The 16,842-nt window shown below is 36.0% G+C and overlaps 1 protein-coding gene across 1 annotated transcript in view; it reads left to right on the top strand.

Moving 5' to 3' along the window:
- LOC123252475 (palmitoyltransferase ZDHHC11-like) overlaps window positions 1-16,842 on the top strand; it is a 138,424-nt gene that overhangs the window by 15,827 nt on the left and 105,755 nt on the right. The window contains exon 2 of the mRNA XM_044681775.1: window positions 4,101-4,322. Within this exon, the coding sequence (XP_044537710.1) occupies window positions 4,101-4,322 (222 nt within the window). The remainder of the gene's footprint in view (window positions 1-4,100; window positions 4,323-16,842) is intronic.

Genomic DNA, 16,842 nt, shown 5'->3' with positions numbered 1-16,842 from the left:
TTACGTGTCCAATCAAAACAGATGCTTTTCTTAGGACTGCCCAGGAGGCAGTCAGTAAATTTTGATTTGTCACTTACTCTAGCATACGTGGGTCACAGACCACCAAACTTGTGAGTTAAGTGGAAATGTTTTTACCTTTGGTGATAAAATCTAAAGATGGGCAGAGTAGATTTAATCTCATTATCACAATTCTAAGACAGAGGGTAAGGGTTTAAAAAAAATAAAAATTTTTGCAGAACATTTATGCTCTCTAAACCATTGTTGTCCCACCAGAAACTAAGTTTGGGTTATGTGTAAGCTCAGGCTTAGATCTACTGCTAGCCTCATGTAGGTATGTGGATGCTCTCCAGATATCTATAATATTTAACTTATCTAAGATTCTATTTATCTCCTTAACATCTTTCTTATTTATTTTTTGGCTAGATTTATCTAATTATGAAGGGGGGAAATTAAAGTCCCTCACTATTATTACTTTGTTATATATTTCTATCTGTATCTCATTAAATTTTTCCTTTAAAAATCTGGATACTTGGAACATATAGCTCCAATATTGATAATGTATACTAACCTCCCCCACTTCCATCATAATATTGTTACTCTGTTAATTCCTTCTGATTATATCCATTTTAGCCCTAACTCTGTCAGAGATCATGACTGCTACCCTTGCCTTCTCTGGATCAGCTGAGGCATAATATATTCTGCTCCAGCCCCTCACCTTCACTTTATATTTATTTTTCATTTTCTATGTTTCTTGTCAGTTTCTAGATTTTAATCCTTTCTGCTATCCATTTTCTTCCCATGAGTGAATTCATCTTAGTTACACACAAGGTCAGGGACACAAACTCTGGGACTCTGCAAACAAGGTGAGGTGGTCCTTCTTGATTCCAGGTTGTTTCCTCTCTTCCTACCCCCAGGGCTTGCAATGGTAGAACTGAGGTCACCAAATCAGATATCATCTTTCCTAGTTGTCCCTGGCTGTTCAGCTTTACTCCCAACTCCTGTCTATTTTTGCTGCTTTTAGCTTTAATTCTGTGGAGTTATTTTTGGTTGTTCATGGGTAGTATTAGGAGATCAAGGAAACTTCATACTCTATTCTGCCACTTTCCCAGAATGCATCAGTAAATCCATTTTTATTTTACCCTATGATACCAGAATATCAGGGCACGTTTCCTTGATAATTTCTTGAAATATATCTAGGTTCTTTTTCTGATCATGGCTTTCTAGTAGTACAATAATCCTTAAATTATTTCTTCTTGATCTATTTTCCATATCAGATACTTTTATAAAAATATTTCATATTTCCTTCCATTTTTGTCATTCTTTTGGCTTGATTTGATCGATTTTACTTAAGAAATTTCTTTCTTCAGTGAGCATTTATGCTTTTTTCCCCTATTTGACCAATTCCACTTCTTAAGAAGTTCTTTTATTCAGTGAACTTTTGTACTTCTTTTACTATTTGGTCAATTCTGTTTTTTAAGGCATTATTCACTATATTTTGTGCCTCTTTTATCAAGCTATTAACTTTCTTTTCATATTTTTCTTGTATCCCTCTCTTTTCTCAAAATTTTTCTGTATTTCTCTTTGATTTTAAAATCTTTTTTTTGCTCTTCTAGGAATTTTTGGTTTTGTATTCAATACACATTTTTCTTAGAAGCTTCGCTTGAAGCTACTTTGACATCATTGTCTTCTTTTGTGTTTGTTTCTTGATATTTTCTGTTATAGTAATGTATTATGATCAGGTTCTATTTTGTTTTTTGCTCATTTTCTAAGCTACTTCTTGACCTTTAACTTTATGTTAAAATTGAGCTCTGATCCTAGGATGGGGGTGGAGCAACATTGTCCCAACGTTCAGGCCTTTCTTGCTACTGTTTTCTAGTTCAGAAAAGTCTGTGAAGATAAAGTCATAGTGAGATAGCACAGACTTCATCTCAGATAAAGCACTTATCTGATATTTTATCCCATCATCCTCATGCTTAGAAGCTCTAAACAATGCAGTCAGGCTCATATCTTGGTCTAACATATACTGTCAACAATCCTAGAAACTCTAAGAAGCCAAGAATTTCCTGTTTACAAATTCCTCTAGGCCATTGATTATCATCAGTGAAAAACATGGTTTTAGTTGGTGCAGTTCAGACTCTAGATGTGCTAAATGGGGTAGGAACTTACTTACAATGAAGTGATGCCATAAGGAAATTAATATCTTTAGTCAATAAGCCATGGACATGTGTGATTTTTTTCCCTTCTAGGTATGAGCCAATTTCCTGATTAATAAGTTTCCTGAAGGGTAGAATTATATGGAAGATGTTCACTCAGTCTTGAAGTTTTTAGTTTTGAATCATGTTGGTAGAATTCTTCCACAAACTCTAGGCTTTAGGTGTTTGTTGGTAGGCATTTAACATCATCACTAAGGCTAGGAAAAGTAGCAATGTTAACAGCAAATGTGTCTTTCATGTGCTAACCAGGTATTATTCCTATTCTGAAGGACTTCTCCCATCCAATAATGTGGATTGTCCCTATTTCTCACAATGTCCCCTCACCAAGCAATCTTGTCCATGTAGAATGGAGACATATATCTGAATGTACAACATCCCCCAGGTAATGCAATGTATAAACTGCCAGGATGGTTATGTGGGCTGTAGGTGCATGAAAAAAATGGAGGTGAAACCCATTTTCCATGTGAAATTAGATTGTGGAATCATACATCTATAGCTAGAAAGGACCTCAGAGGCCATCTTATCTGATGTTTTCCTACTCCACCCATTTTAAAGATTAGGAAATTGAGGTCAAGTGTGGTTAAATTAATTGTCAAAGGTCACACAGGTATCAAAAATTCAGTCTGCTTACCAGATGGAGGCAAAAGTATAGAGTGAATGAGCCTTTACACTGAAAACAAGGAATATACTGGGAACCACAAATAGAAATGAAGTGAATAGATAGACCAGTGATTCCCAAAGTATCACTTAGTAGGGGCTGCAGCGATCCAGGAGGGTGGTGATGGCCACAGGTGCATTTATCTTTCCTATTAATTGCTATTAAATTTTTTTTTAAACCCTTACCTTCCATCTTGGAGTCAATACTGTGTATTGGCTCCAAGGCAGAAGAGTGGTAAGGGTAGGCAATGGGGGTCAAGTGACTTGCCCAGGGTCACACAGTTGGGAAGTGTCTGAGGTCAGATTTGAACCTAGGACCTCCCGTCTCTAGGCCTGGCTCTCAATCCACTGAGCTACCTAGCTGCCCCCTGCTATTAAAATTTTAAAAAAAATTAATTTCCAGTGGGCTAAGTAATATTATTTTTCTGGAAAAGGGGCGGTAGGCCAAAAAAGTTTGGGAACCACTGAGATAGACTACAGAGTAGCAATATTACTGAATCAGTAAGAGCAAGCTTCTGTGGCAGTGGGAGTGAGAAGATAAGTCAAATTGATTCTAACTCTATATGTTTTAGATTCCCAAATATTTCATATTGTCTAGAGTGATTTGAAATATGGAGTTTCTCTTTCTAACTCTTGCTGCTGAATTTTGTTTGAAATATATAGAAATGCTGATGATTTTTGTGGGTTTATTTTGTATCCTACAACTTTGCTAAAATTAATTATTTCTACTAGCTGTTAGTTGATTTTCTAGGATTCCATCCATATATTTTAGTGGAAAATGTACAAGAATAAAAAAAGAAGATGTTGAGGAAGAAATGGAATTAATGGCTTAATGGGTTGAAGGCAACAGAATTATCACTAGTTAATGAACTCCAAAATATTGTATAGCAGATGGTATTTAGCCAGAACTAAAATTACTCATTTCTGCTCTTATTTCCTGCCTCTTTTCATGTAACAAAAGCAGTAACAACAATAGCTAGCATTTAGATAGTGTCTACCATTTATATGCCAGGCACTGTGCTAAGCATTTTATAAATATTATCTCCTCTGATCTTGTAAGCAATCTGGTAGGTAAGTGCTATTATTATCTTCATTTTACAGTTGTGGAAACAAAATCTATGTGACTTGCTGAAGCTAGTGTGTGCCTGAGGAGAGATATGCTATTAATTTGCTTTAAATGCCTCAAAATAAATTTTTAGGATACTTAGTTCTTCCTTTCCTTTCTTGCAGATGACCTCCTGTAACAGGAGTTTAAGACGGACAATGCCTGAGAACCTTCTAAAAAAAAGTAGACCAATTGCCCCACCCATCCTTTCTCGAGTGAATGGCTGGTCTCTGCCCCTCCACTCCTTCCAGTTCATTGCTTGGACAGCCTACGTGTACATGACCATCACAGGATTTGGAATGTTCATTCCCTTGCTGCCATATTTTTGGAGAAACATCACCTACATTGTATCCTTTTTGTCAAGAATTGCAAGTGTGGCCTGCTACTTTCTAATATGAAAGTGTGACCTACTAATGGAGACATGAAACAGAGCATATTGAAATCAGGTTAGATGAATGCAGTTCACATTCAAGAACTATGGTTTTCATTGGTTTTGGAGGTAAATTCTCTACAACATGGGGATTTTTTTTCAAAATTAAAAAAATATATATATATATTTTTTTTTTCTTATATCACTTTCACTTCCAAACATATAACCCCTTTTCAACTCAGTAAGATATCTCTTTTTACAATTTTAAAAAATAAATAGAAACAAAAAAAGCAATTCAGCAAAACCAAACCACACATCAATTTAGTTTGACAATACATTCAGTGCTCCTTTACCTCTTCAAAAGAAGGGAGGGACTTAATGTTTCCTCAATTCTTCTCCAGGGCAAAGCTCACTTATAATTATAGTTTTCAGGTTCATATTTTTTGCTCTTTTCATTGACATTGTAATACTCGTTACATATATTGTTTTCTTGATTTTGCTTCTCTCATTCTTCATCAGCTAATTTATCTTTCTGTGCTTCTCTGAATTCTTTATATTTAATTCTTATAGCATAATTAATATTCTATTTCATTCATACATCATATTTTTTATTATTCCCCAATGATACCTATCTATTTTTTAATCAACTTTTTGCTACCAACAAAGTACTGCTATGAATATTTTGGTATATCTGGGACATTTCTAACTTTGATGTTCTTGGGGTAGATGCCTAGCAGTAAGATCTCTGGATATGGATCATGGGTCTAGAGCTGGAAGGGACCTTAGATGCTATCTACAATTCCTTTATTTTACAGATGAAACTGAGGCCCAAGAAGTTTAGTTGACTTGTGAAAGAACACAGTGATAAAGATAAAAATAAAAAAATAGAGATAAAATCTGAACCCAGGTTCTCTGCTTCCAGAATCAATGTTTTTTTTCTCTGTGCCATGCCTTCATTGGGGAATATTTTAGTCACTTTTTTTTATAACATACTTTCTAGAATAGTTAAGGCATTTCATAATTCCATCCATAGAGTATTCCTTGGATTATTTTTTCACAGCCCTTCTGGCATTAATGTTTTGTTTTTGTCTAATCTCAGGGTATGAGATAAAACATTAAAATTGTTTTAATTTGCATCCTCAACATTAGTGATTTTAAGCATTCATTCATATGACTTAATTTATGATTCTTCTTTTGATAACTTTATGTCTTTTGACCATTGATTAACAGTTCTTGCTCTTATTTATTTATATTAATTCCCCAATATCTTTGATATCAGACCCTTGATCCAATTTTTTCCAAGAAAAGCTTCCTTTATCTTAATTATATTAATCTTTTTTCAGCAAAAGTTTTTTTTCTTAGTTTTTGCGTAATTCAAATAACTTTTTTTTCTTTTGGGATCATCTCTATGCCCTTTTTAGTTAAGAACTCTTTGATTATCCATATTTATGAAATGTGATCTTTGATATTTGTGTAACATCCAATTTTAGCTTTTTTAAATATGGTATATAAGTTATTACTCTATACCTAATTTTTGCCAAACTTCCCTCCAATTTTCTTGGCAGGTCACATAATAGATATTTTGTTAAACAAAATAGAAAAAATAGAGAAGATTCCCACTCCTAATGTGCACATGAGTATTCTTAATTTTTAAAAAAATCCTTACCTTCTGTCTTAGTATGAATTCTAAGGCAGAAGAGGGGCAAGGTCAAGACAATCAAGGATAAGTGACTTGCTCACGGTCATACAGCTAGGAAGTGTTAGAAGTCATATTTGAACCCAGATCCTTTTGACTCTGGTTCTGATATTCTATCCACTGAGCTACCTACTTTCTCACACATACATGTAGGGGAGGGCACATGCACAGAGAACATTTGACAATGGAGGAGTCATTCTCAACTCCTCACTATCTTTCATCTTCCATATACAATCTATTGCTAAGGCCTGTTGATTTTATCTTTGTCACATTTGTCACCACACTGGTATATGCCTTTATCTTCTCATGCCTGGGATCCTTCTTAACCTGCTCCCTACCAATTTCTGGTTTTCTTCTCCTCCTTTAAAAACTCTCTCTCTCTCTCTCTCTCTCTCTCTCTCTCTCTCTCTCTCATTAGAGCCAGCATTAGACATAACTCTTAATCCATGTTTCTTATTATTATACCATAAACTACAAGCTAATTCCAGAAAATTACAAGAACCAGGATACCTATGACCTTCCTTTGTCCCCCATTCACATAAACACACTCATACCATGTGCACCAATATATGCATAATTCTAACCTTGAAGATATTCCTAAAACTTAAACATTTTGAAAAAAAATCATGAAAAATTGCGTAGTTCTGTCCTTAAATTTCCCTTTCCATTTGTTTCCTACTGCTTAGAATTAAAGGAAATTTAAGGATAGAATTTAATAGCACAGAGAATAAGCCTTTGGCCTAAAGTGTTCTTGAGGTCAACTGAAAAATGTTACAAAGTTTGCTCATGTTTTGGATTGGGGCTTCCACCATATATAGTTTATTCAGTGTGATATAATGGGAAAAATGCTTGATTTGGAATCAGAAGATATGTTGGATTTCCAGTTCTGCTACTAATTTTATTGCCTGGGCAATAAAGACTTACATGGTCAAATGATTTTATCTCTTTTGGTTCAATTTTCTTATTGACAAGGAATTATACAAGTGGTATTCAAACAGATCCCCCCCTTTATTTGTTTGAATTATTTTATATTAGCAAAGTAGTTTCAAATTCAGATAGAAATGAGGGTCAATAAACTATATATAAAGATCCCTTAAAGCTTCATATTCACTTAGAAAGTTATATATTTTAATATAATATTTTATCTTTTCCCAATTACACATAAAATAATTTTTCAAATCCGTTTTCTAAAATTTTGAGATCCAAATTCTTCCCTTCCTTCCTTTGTCTTTTTTCAAAATTATTTTTGAATGGGAGAGAAGACACATAAGATACATACTTTCCTTTATGTCCAAGAAACCCAAGTTGGAGTGTAAAGGGCCTGTCAGGAAGCCACCCACTACCTATGAAGAGAATAGATTCTTCTGTCAGTGTATCTGAGATGCACTACATCTTGCTGATCCTAGCCTGTTCAGTCTTTTGTCTTAAATTTGTCTTCACATACATCAGTGTTTTGTGGAACTCCTATTCTTCCTTCTTGATACCTTGCAAACTATATGTGACACCTGATCATCTTACATGTGAAACAAGTTTCCAATCTGTACATTAAATATCAGTAAAGCCAAGCTTAACTACTTTCTAAATTGTCCACTATATGTTTGATTTCTCTTTCACAATCACCTTCGTTTAATCATCATCCATCTCTTGACAACCAAGTGTGAGGTTCTCTCAAGTTTCTATCCTAGAATATTAGTTTTTCCTAACTTTCTTCTGGGTAATATCAGCAGTATCCATGCATCATTTCTATGTATTTATACTTAGAATTTTGTATGTGTAATCTATATGTGTTCTCCTAATCTCCATTCTAAAATTCAGTCCCATGTAATCAATGTCTTGTATGACATTTCTATCTGGATTTCCTAAAAGCACCTCAACATATCTCACATGTAACTCATTCTTTTTCTTCTAAACTCACATTCTAACCTTTCTATGTCTGTGGATGTGTTACCATCTTTAAGGTTACCCAAGCTTGCTCCTTGGAGTGAGTCATCTTCAACTTTCTTCAATTTCACTTTGCTATATTCAATCAAGTTGTCAAGTTTTATTGTTTCTATCTCCCAAACCTCTCTCATATCTGTCCCCTTCTCTTTACTTATTTTGGGCTCTTGTCACTTCTTGTCTGAAATATCTTAAGAGTCTCCTGATTATACTTCTGCTAGTATCTCCCCTGTCCAATTCATCATCCACATGCCAAATATACTAATCTTGCTAAGGCATTAGTCCTGTCATGTTATTTCCCTGCATAAAAATCTTTGGACATTCCTTATCACCTTTAGATAAACCATAAACTCTTCTGAATTTTAAACTCACTGTAATCTAGGACCCACCTACCTTTCCAAAGTTATTTCATATTATTTCTCTTTACACATTTTACATTCCCACCAGATTAGTCTATTAATTATTCCTTAAACACTATATTCCTTCTCTTTATAACATGCTTTTGCACATAATTGCAATATGCTTTCTTACTTTTACTTCTTAGAATGACTAGCTTTCTCCCAGGGCTCAATTTTGGTGCCACATATGAATAAAAATATTTCCTGATCCTCCTTCCCTTTATCCTCACCAGTTGGTAGTGCCTTCTCAAACTCTCATTTCCTTATCTGTGTACATGTATTAACTTAAGAAAACATAGACTCCTTGAGGGAAGGGACTGTTTGGATTTTGGGGGGTGTATATTTCCATTGCCTGCAATAAAAGTTGCTAAACAAGTGAATGTTGAATTGAATTATCTTCCTCCTTATCCCTTCCTTCATTTGAGAAAGTACATATTGTCAGTGAACCAATGAGCATGACTCATGCTTTTTCTTTCATAGGCTCATATATAGACCTGTAAAGGATCTTCAAGATCATATGATCCAATTTATTAATTTTACAGGTAAGGAAAGTGAAGCCAGAGAAGTAAAACAACTTGCCCAAGGTCACAAAGATAGTAAGATGGCCAGGATTAGAAACATCCTACAAGTAGACACACATTTACATTCACATGAATTTCTAAATAATCAATCTATTCTTCCAAGTCATGTTTTTCATTCCTCCTAGAAGCCATTGTATCAATCATTTTTAGTTAGTATGGTAATGATGAAATCCTGACCTCGAAATGAGAAAATCAGAATTCAATTCCTGGATACAATACTTTTTCAGTGGGCAATTGATTTCAGCTTTCCAAGCTTCTGTTTCCAAGAATATATAATGGAAATAAGAATACACTTGCATTCTACTTCATAAGGCTGTTTTGAGAGAAGTGTTGTATAAACTTCAAGTAATTAGGAAAATGAGAGTTATTCTAGCCCTGTACATTTTCTGTGCATATAAGGAATCCCAAAGTGAGGGCAAAAGAGAGGTTGTCCCATAAGGTGCCAACTTAATATGGTCTCCATATTCACTTTGGCCCCATCCCTGGACATGTGAATTTTCAGAAAGGATTCTAGAAGGAAATGACACACTTCAAGTCACTGTACTAGACACAGGATGTATAAAGATCAGTAAGACTTCATGTCTGTCTTCAAAGATCCTATAATCTAGTAGTGGAGATATGATAGGGATGTAAAAAGCCCCCAAAATGAATTTTAATATGAAAATTACATTTGAGAGATACAAGCAGTGGTGGTACACTTTCCAGATGGCATGTAAAGAACTTGAACCGGGAGGAATAAACTATTCCCTCTTCATCTTCCCCAGGTTTCCCCATGTGGTCTCTTGTCTACTTACTTCAGCCAACTCAGCCTTTTCTATCCCCCTAAAGGAAAATGAATCAGCCATCATAAGGTTCAAGACCAGATCTTAAAATAACACAATCCTCAACATACTGCTTAAGTCATTGGCTCTCCTTGTGGTTAGATACCACTTCTGTTTTCTAAGCTCTGAGAGACTTTATAGTATATATTAGTTATCTCCTAAAACTTCTCTTTAAGGACAGTTGATGGGTTCTCCTTTTCTTGATGAAGAAAACGAAATGTTGCTCCTTCACATTGTACCTCCCACCTTTGAAAATGTAGTGAAAAGAGCAGGGGACTTAGAATCTGAAGGAATGGACTTGAATCCTGGCTCTGACACTTAATAATTATTTGCCTGGGCAAAATCACTTAGCCACTCTGAAAGTTTCCTTACTATTAAAATGAGGTCTATAATAATTTCACTCACTACCTTCTAGAGTTGTGAGAAAAGTGCTATGGAAATCTTAAAACACTGGAGAGATACAAATAGAGCATTTTTGGTTTTATTTTTTAATATAATAGCGATGGGGTAAAACTGGACAGAGGATGAAATTTATCCTATTTAAGGCAGATCATTTACAAGATAGTGGTGTCCAGACTAGCTGTGCCCCAAGGTACAGAGTTCTTAGGCACTGTCTTGTTAGAACCTGACCCTGTTATCTGTGTTTTAGAACTTCTGTTGACACTGGTGCTAAGGAAACTGGGTAGAAGATCCCTACTAAGAATCAGGGGAAAATATTCTAGTGCTCTATGCAGAACCTGGACGGCATTTTCTTATAGAAATGATTATGGTGGTTAATTGGAGTTGAACTAGTACTTCAGTACCCTAAACTTTTAAAGTACAAATTACTCTGCATAGCATACTTTTGTAGATAACTTAGGGTAATCCTTATAGCACCAGAACTTTAAATGTTTTAATGGGTCATTGAAAGAAAACTTTTCTAAAAGGTACTACATACTTCCCTATTTTCTTGCACCAAGCTTATTAAAAATAATTTAATCAGTTCTTTTTTCTGACTCAGTCACCATCATGATCATCAGTCACTGGGGTGTGTGTTGACTGTGACTGTGGGTTCCGATGCATGTATAAAGGTAGATGTGGATGATTTTTTTTAAACCCTTAACTTCTGTGTATTGGCTCCTAGGTGGAAGAGTGGTAAGGGTGGGCAATGGGGGTCAAGTGACTTGTCCAGGGTCCCGCAGCTGTCTGAGGCCGGATTTGAACCTAGGACCTCCCGTTTCTAGGCCTGACTCTCAATCCACTGAGCTACCCAGCTGCCCCTGACGTGGATGATTTTTTAAATAAAGTCCAGAAATGACTTCAAACTTGTTTTCTTAGGGGGGAAAGTACCCAGTATGATCTTTATCTCATAGTAATTTGCCTCTTTCTCATAAATATGAAGTGAAATAGAGGTTGAATGAAATTTCTTCTAAGGTCTTTTCTGTCTTTGGATTTCTATTTCATAAGAAATTACAATATGACTATGTTTCTGCAGAATTAATATACAAAAGATTAAAATAGCCTTCTTCCAAATGGTTTTCTATCTCCCCAAAAGTTCTTCTTCATCTTTCTTGACCTACTTACTCTTTTTTTGTCCAAAACAATATTTATGATTGCATCACCTACACAGTGAATGACAACATGTCCTCAACTTACACCTACTCATCTCATTTGTACTTGGTTGTTGACAGACTTTGAAGGAATGTCCCTCATTACATGTAAGAGCTTATGTTCAGGGGCAGCTAGGTGGCTCGCTGCATAGAGAGCCAGGCTGAAAGACAAGAGGTCTTGAGTTCAAATCTGGCCTCAGACACTTCCTAGCTTTGGGATGATGGGAAAAATCACTTAACCTCAGTTGTCTAGCCTTTACAACTCTTCTGCTTTAGAGCTGATACTTTGCATCAAATCTAAGACAGAATGTAAGGGTTTTAAAAAAAGAATTTTTGCTCAAAAGTGGGTCTGGTTTGGGGATGATTTATTCCAAAACTTGCAAAGTGTGCATTATCATAAAATATTGCAGACATAACATCTCTCCCCACCCCATCACCAATTTTCTTTTCTTTTAATGTTCCTTGAAATTTTCACTGAGAACTAGTCACACAAATCAGTCTACGGGCTCAAAATTTGGCTGATACAAACATATGGCTCTGCTCCATTTCTCCAGATGACAGCCTCTATGAAGAAGAATCTGGGCAGCTGCCTCCTCTGAGCCAAAACATGAATCAGTATTGCAATGACACATCAATATTTGTGTGTATTTACCTTTTTTTAAGCTCATATCTAAATAAGAATCTTCTCATTTAAGATTTGCATAAACCTTTTATATGCTCCTGTCTTTTGCCTTTTGCTTGAGTAACTATTAGCATGAGTGATGTAAGAGGAGCCTACCCAAGCCTAGTTCCGTTGTCATTCTGGCGTAGAACAGGCTACAATACTCTGGCATATTATGAGAGTTTTCCACAGTACAGATCACAATGAATTCCCCTTCCCAATTGGATTGTGATGGTTGTTGTACTGCCAGCATTACACAGCACTCTGATACTTTCATGAAGCCACAAGACTTTTCATCTGACTTGCTGCTGAAACTTTCCTTATCTGTTGTTTCCCCCATTAGAAATGGGAGCTCCTTCTTAAAACCAATACACAGTATTGATTCTAAGGTGGAATGTAAGGGTTAAAAAAAAATAAAAAGAATGTGAGCTCCTTGAGGACATGTTTTACCTTTCTCTATATTTTTGTGCTTAAGACAATGCTTTGCACCTAGGAAGTGCTTAATAAATGCTTTGTTCACACCATAGATAGCACTCTTCTTCCCTTACTTCCTCCCAAGACAGCTTTTATTCCAAGAAGGACATCATATTTAAGTAGTACAGTGCTGGTGTAGTCTACTTCCCCCTTCTTTGGGGTATGTTCCTTTGCTGTCACAGCTTTAAAAAGAGGAATTTTCAAAGAGGAGTGGAGAAGGAGGAGCTACTTCAGTGGCTCCAACCGTTTTAGAAACTGGAGGGTTCTTCAAGGCCAAGTTCTGAATTGCTAGTTTTACAGTCTTAATAGAATACTTCAAGTATGCTTTGTACCAACCTAAGAACATCACCACCATTTAGAATATTGTTTCAATAGGGAAATGTCTTTTTGGTTACCAGTGATTTAGGGAAGACCTTTTGGAATCTGACCTGCTGATAAATTATCAGACTGTCTATAGCAGTGGATTAGAGATCAGATTCAACCACCCTATTCTCCTATCACAGTGAATACATGATGAGACACTATCCTACCTTTTCTAGAGCTTTACTCTAGGTTTCTTGTAAGTAATTTATTGATTTTAATCTAAATAACTTTAACCAATCTGAATTGGACTTTGGCATTATGAAAATCTTGAGCAGCTAGGTAACACAGTGGATAGAATGCCATACCTGGAGTCAGGAAGACTCATTTTCCTGATTTCCGATTTGTCCTCAGCTTATTACTATGTGACTCTGAGCAAGTCACTTAACTTTTCTTGCCTCAGTTTCCTTATCTATAAAATGAGCTGGAAAAGGAAATGCCAGTCTCCTTACCAAGAAAACCCAAATAGGGTCATGAAGAGTTGGACACAATTGAAAAATGACTTAATAAAAATTATGAAAATCATGCTTTTGTTACCATGAACAACTATAAAAATGTAGAGTCTCCTGAGCAATTAGGAGAATACTGAGTATTCCAAAAATCTTAGTGCAAGTTTAAGTTATCAAAGCTATACAAGCTGTAGATCAGTGGTTCCCAAACTTTTTTGGCCTACTGCCTCCTTTCCAGAAAAAATATTACTTAGCCCCCTGGAAATTAATTTAAAAAAATTTTAATAACAATTAATAGGAAAGATAAATGCACCTGTGGCCATCACCACTTTCCTGGATTGCTGCAGTACCCACCAGGGGGTGGTAGGGCCCACTTTGGGAATCACTGCTGTAGATGAAGGCTGACAATCCTTTTCCTCAAACTACTATGTTGCTAATACAGTAGAAGCACTTTGATCAAGTGAATGGTATTCTGGCCAGAATTATAGCCCTAGATGTAATTATTAACTGTTCTGCATCATTGCCCTTTGGTCTGATTTACACACACACACACACACACACACATACACACATACATACACATGAATGTATAAGTATATATGTATATGTTATATGATTCTTCAGTAATGTGACAAGGATAATAATAGCTTATGGTATCTTAAGAGTTGGACAGAACCTTGGAAAGCGTTTCATCCAATTTCCTACCCAGTGCAAAAATTCTCTCTAAAATATCACATACTCTTCTTGAATACATCCAGAACAGTGACTTCATGACTTTATGATGCTGTCTAGTTCAGGGATGGATAACTCTTAAATGGAGGAGAATTCTTCCTTCTCTTGAGCTGAATCCTGCCCTCCAGTGTAATGCAGGATAAATCAAATCCATCTCCCTTGGCTATCATATCTCTTCTTGTTCTACTTTTACATAATGAAAACAGGCTAATAATCATTGGTGGTTGTTGTTGGTTTTTTTAACCCCTATCTTCCATCTTAGAATTAATACTGTGTACTGGTTCCAAGGCAGAAGAGCAGTAAGGGCTAGGGAATGGGGGTTAAGTGACTTGTCCAGGGTCACACAGGTAGGAAGTGACTAAGGCCAAATTCGAGCTCAGGATCTCCTGTCTCTGGGCTTTGCTCTCAATCCTGAACTGCCTAGTTGTTCCTAGTTTAAATAATCATTGTAATAAATTCTGGTTTAACCACATTTTGACACTTGAGGGGTAATTGGCTCCACACATTTTAATTTTTACTAGCCAGATATATTTGCAAGATGCCATGACAGCTCATTGATTCGATATATATATATATATATATATATATATATATATATATATATATATATATATATATATATACTTCTGCACTACCACCAATAGAATGGAAGTTCTTTGTGGGCAAGGACAACCCCTGTTTTGTCCNTATATATACTTCTGTCACTCCTAGAAGAGCTCTTAATTCTTATCCTTCCTCCCACTTTTAACTCCCACAGTCTTGCAGCTACAATGGACCTGAAATATTCTCAGGAGCAATAAGCTAGGTCCAGGTACTCATTCTACAAACTTCAAGATACTTACTGGCTACATGACCCCAAGAAAATCACTTAATTTCTTTGTCTCATACTCTTTATCTATAAAATGAGGGATAATAATAGTACCTACTGCACACTGTCATTGTGAGAATCAAATGAGAAGTTTGTAAAGTGTTAAAACCTTAAAGCTTTGTATGAATGCTTTCTATCATCATCTTCATCATTTTTATCATGGTTATTATCATCATTATTAATAGAATTATCATTCTATTTTATACAGCCTTTTACTATCAATTTAATAGGGAGAGGGAGGATGCCAGCCTGCCTTCCCTAGCTTGCTCTGTAATAAGGAGCCATGATAGAATAAATCTCATAGAATCTAGTTTGAATGCCAATAATCTGGAGAGAAACACAAGTTGTGGTCACTAAGGCAGATGCACTAAGGCACAGGGAAAGCATAGAATTCCAACTAGACCTACCTAACTCTGGTCCTGGATCCCCACCTCTTATAGGAAAAGGAATCAGAGCATACTGAGTCCCATAGAGAGAATAGTCTTGCTATTGATATAATATTGGCCATCAAGTACCTCTGATTCCAAGGCATTTTTTTAGGTACCAAAGATGTTAAGATAAATTCCTGCCCTCAGTTAGCTCATAGTTTAAGAACATAGAATATACTCATCAAAAAATAAATGACATCACTAGAATTATATGATAAATGTGAAAATGGTAGTATAGAAAATAAGAGCTTCTGAGAAAGAAAAATTATTAAGACTACAGAAGAGGAATTCGTGGAAGAGCTAGGTTCTATGTGGTAATGGAAAATAAACTGGACTTGGGGGTAAAGACTTTGGTTTAAATCCCAAATCTAATAGTAAGAGACCATGTGGTACAGTAGAAAGAGCACTGACTCTGGAATCAAGACTTGGATTCAAAGCATAACACAGGTGGTTATAACCTATTTGCCCTTTGGCAATTTATTTAATTTCCTTGGGACTCTTATTCCTCCTTTGCAAAATCAGGAAGTTGTATTAGATGGCCTCTGAGGTCTCTTTCTGCTCAAAAACTATGATCATAATTATTTGTTGTGTATTCTTGGAGAGACATCACTTCTCTGAGATGTCTTCTTTGTCTATAAGATGGGGGGGGATGATGATAATGATGATGATTGAGAGTTATGTTTCCCATCTCATAGAATTGCTCTGATGAAAGCATTTTACCTTAAAATGCTATTTAAACCCAAAAAATATTTTAGGGTTTTGGATTTTTAACTTGAGCTGGATCTTTGTACTTCCGGGAGGGCCTTAAGAGAGAGTTAAGATTATTATCCCAAAGGAAAGCACAGGAAAACAGTTTACATGTGTTTCCTCTTATGATGTACCATAAACTTCCCTTTAGCTCTGTTAGTGTGTTAGTGACCTTGCAAAACTCCATGGCAAGAAGAATTCTAGCAAAACCCTTACACATACACCTCTTTGTTGATGTCCCACTTGTGTTTTCTTGTGTAGAGAAAGATGAGTGGCAACATCCAAGAATTGACCAGAAAGGAGTCAGTGCAGGGCAGGGCGAGTCAGGTAATATTATTGTAATTAGGTACATGAAGGGCAATATGGTACAGTGGAAGAAGTATTGGATTTAAAGTCAGAATCTAAACCTTCACATTTCCAGTCTGTCTAACCCTAGGCAAGACATATTTTCACTCTGGGTCTCTAAAACCCATTTGCAAAATGAGGGAATTGGACTAGACCACTAAGGTCCCTTTCAACTCTAATTTAAGCTCCTTGAGGACAGGGATTTCTTCCTTCCTTTCTTTTTTCCTTCCTTCCTTCCTTCCACCCTTCCTTTCTTCCTTCCACCCTTCCTTCTTTCCTTCCTCCCTCTCTCCCTTTCCTCCATCCCTCTCCCCTTCCTTCCTCCCTCTTTCCTTTCTTTCCTCCCTTCTTTTCTCCCTCCCTCTCTCTCCCTTCTTTTCTCCCTCCCTCTCTCCCTCTCTCTTTCCTTT

Source organism: Gracilinanus agilis, chromosome 1, assembly GCF_016433145.1.
Source record: "Gracilinanus agilis isolate LMUSP501 chromosome 1, AgileGrace, whole genome shotgun sequence".
In the NCBI taxonomy this organism is placed as follows: domain Eukaryota; kingdom Metazoa; phylum Chordata; class Mammalia; order Didelphimorphia; family Didelphidae; genus Gracilinanus; species Gracilinanus agilis.
This window is presented reverse-complemented; position numbering and strand designations above follow the sequence as displayed.